This window comes from Ascaphus truei, chromosome 1 (assembly GCF_040206685.1).
Source record: "Ascaphus truei isolate aAscTru1 chromosome 1, aAscTru1.hap1, whole genome shotgun sequence".
In the NCBI taxonomy this organism is placed as follows: Eukaryota; Metazoa; Chordata; class Amphibia; order Anura; family Ascaphidae; genus Ascaphus; species Ascaphus truei.
This window is the reverse complement of record NC_134483.1, coordinates 455,461,871-455,464,569: the sequence shown is the minus strand read 5'-3', so window position 1 is coordinate 455,464,569 and position 2,699 is coordinate 455,461,871. Positions and strand designations below refer to the sequence as shown.

General features: G+C 36.6%; 1 protein-coding gene across 2 annotated transcripts in view; it reads right to left on the bottom strand.

Annotated features, from left to right (window-relative positions):
* Positions 1 to 2,015, bottom strand: part of AMBN (ameloblastin) — a 16,536-nt gene extending 14,521 nt beyond the window's left edge. For both annotated transcript variants that reach the window (XM_075578340.1, XM_075578348.1), the window contains exons 1-3: positions 1,927 to 2,015; positions 1,448 to 1,516; positions 774 to 824 (exon numbers count right to left, since the gene is read on the bottom strand). In XM_075578340.1, the coding sequence (XP_075434455.1) occupies positions 774 to 824; positions 1,448 to 1,501 (105 nt within the window). In that variant the 5' untranslated portion in view covers positions 1,502 to 1,516; positions 1,927 to 2,015. The remainder of the gene's footprint in view (positions 1 to 773; positions 825 to 1,447; positions 1,517 to 1,926) is intronic.
* Positions 2,016 to 2,699: the final 684 nt, after the last annotated feature.

Below are 2,699 nucleotides of genomic sequence, written 5' to 3'. Positions count from 1 at the left end.
TGTATACAACAAGCGACAGAGAAGCCCAATGCTACATCTAATATGACCAAAATACACAGTAAAATACTTATATATTCTCTTGAAAAAGGGTCATTTTGTTTAACCCTTTGGCCAAAGCATCGTAAGCCTGCGAGCCACGTCAAGGCAGACCCAGTTTGCAGGTCCTAACACTACCAGATAAAATACTAATCTACCTCTATTAGGAGGGAGAAAGACCAACGTTGGATCTATATCCAGTAGAATGAAAGGACCCACTAACTTGGGAAGTGGGGAGGGGTGGCTTAAACCCTGGAAGGAGGAGCCACTAACCTCTAAAAGCTGAAACCAGCTGAAAATAAGTTAACAAACAACACACAAAACCCCAGCAAGCTCGTTTTAGGAACCCCTGAGCCCCCACAAAATATATGAAACAATCAACTTTTTTAACAGACCAACTTTTCAACAGCTTGATCCGCAGCCCTCTAATCTGTTTTTACAGTTGCTCTCTATCCTTTACTCTCTGTGAGCAGTAATTATTCTATTCATATTGCCTTTCTCCATAACACCCCTGTGCATTGCACAATATAATATTGTCCAGTTAAAAAATGATAATTAATTTTGAGATAATTATACATTTAAAGTGGATGTGAAGCTGTTAAGATACAAAATCAATATGCAAAATTATGTCACAACTATCAGCTGAAATACATGGCATTTAGAATGACTTATGAATTGTAAGATTTCTCATCTCCCACATGAAAGTGAGTTCTCATACTTAACATCATCACAATTACCTCAAGACTCACACTGGCCATTCCATGTGTCCCAGCTGCTTGAGGATACATCTGAAAAATATGAATATTGTTAGAAGAACTCCCAATTACTACCACCCTCCTGCACTACTTTCTATTTGTGACATTCTCTCAAAACAGTATTTAGGTATCATTATACTGTACCTATTTAATGGCAGTGTCTGTGTGATAGTGCCCCAGTTTAATAACTCCCTATAATGGGCATATAACAAAGCCTGTGTCTGTAACTGCCGCAGTGTTGCGTTTTCCCTGGGCTAATTAAATACATCATATCTGACGTAGCATTAAGCTTTGTGTTTGTAGATCTGTATCAGATGTGAGAAACGATATGCTTTAAATTGAATGATTTTCATTTATAAAACTGGTCCTGTTATTTAGCAGCTGTTATAATTAGCCTCATTGAGTGAATTCTATTGACTTGATACATAAACCTCCTAAAATGTTATGTACATTTTAATTAATTTCATGTAAGCATCAAAGAACAGACTTTTGCGGTCTGTAACGTTCATGTCTAATGCAATCCATCAACAAGTCTTATGTAGGTACAATAGATATGACAAACTGCAAAAAAGAGTGTTCCCTAGCACTAAATACAGCTTTTAGCGCCGTGCACCTGAGAGTTCAGACATACAAGTGTGTAGTATAAGGGGACTTACCGGATAGGTAAAGCTAGTACCCAACAGACACAAAACCAATGCCAACTCCTCCATCCTTCACAGAAGAATCTACAGAAATAAAATATTACAGTTGTGTAAAAGCGATAGGAAAACGTTATAGTTAACCCTTTCATTGCCAGAAGGGCCTGCCATGCAAACATGCTGCTCACCTACTGTATGTAAGAGGGTTATTGGTAAACTGATAACTAACAGGACAATCCTTCCTAACATCCAACTGTGCATTCCAGTGGTTCTCAAGACAATGCAGTTGATAGCAAAACATGGATTAAAGGTTCTCAACGTGCATTCAGTCATAAAACTGTGGTCATTATTAAGGAGCAATGTGATTTTGGTCCAAACGACTGTTAAAGTATTGTAAGTTTGACTACCTCAAGTTTAATAGGAGCAAAAAACTTAGTCAGTGAATGATTGAACAACACCAATAGAAAGAATACATCTAGAAATCAAATATAACGTACCTTGTGTGCTTGTCTCCTGCTGTTTGCTCGACTTACTGCAGGAAGCTCCAGGAAAGGGAGAACCTGAGAGTTTTCTTGTAAGTGAAATCTAACCAACTCTACTCTAGAGGTACAATTTAAACCCTGTTTAAATGAAGATACAGCCAATCACAGTAAAGAAGAAAATGCCCCGCATATAATTAGTTTAGGGAATTGTTCTGCATACAAAGCAGTTCACACAGTCTCATTACTTTTAATTGCACACAGAGGCCCCTGGTAAGATATTTATTTCAATGTAATATGTATTTTCAAAGCACATAAAGTACTTTAAAGAAAATTCAAACTTACCAACATCCTCATGTAAATCCTAGTCACTAAAATCTAATGAAAAGCAATGGGAATATTATCCAGCTCAATTATTCATCTATTTAAATTAATGTATCCATTTTTAAAAACGTGACTTTCTTTTCTTTTATTCACTTCACTTTTCTTCATTTTGTTTTTAATTTTTCAACTTTGCTTATATACAAATTTGTTCATTTTGCTTTCACTGCTCAGTGGAAAAGTAACTTACATTTTTGACGGTGCTGTGTTCATAATCCCATCTGAACTGGGAGAAGAACTACCCCTAGTAGTCATTACGTAAATCAATGCATTACTGCTCCGTTTGCAGTAAAGCGCTACCACAATTTGAATGAAAACACAATGTTAAAAAGTTAACCATCATGGGGGTCTATGGATCAACATAGAGAAAGGTGTGTTCAGATACTAGGCTCATTTTTTGGTGCAGTACT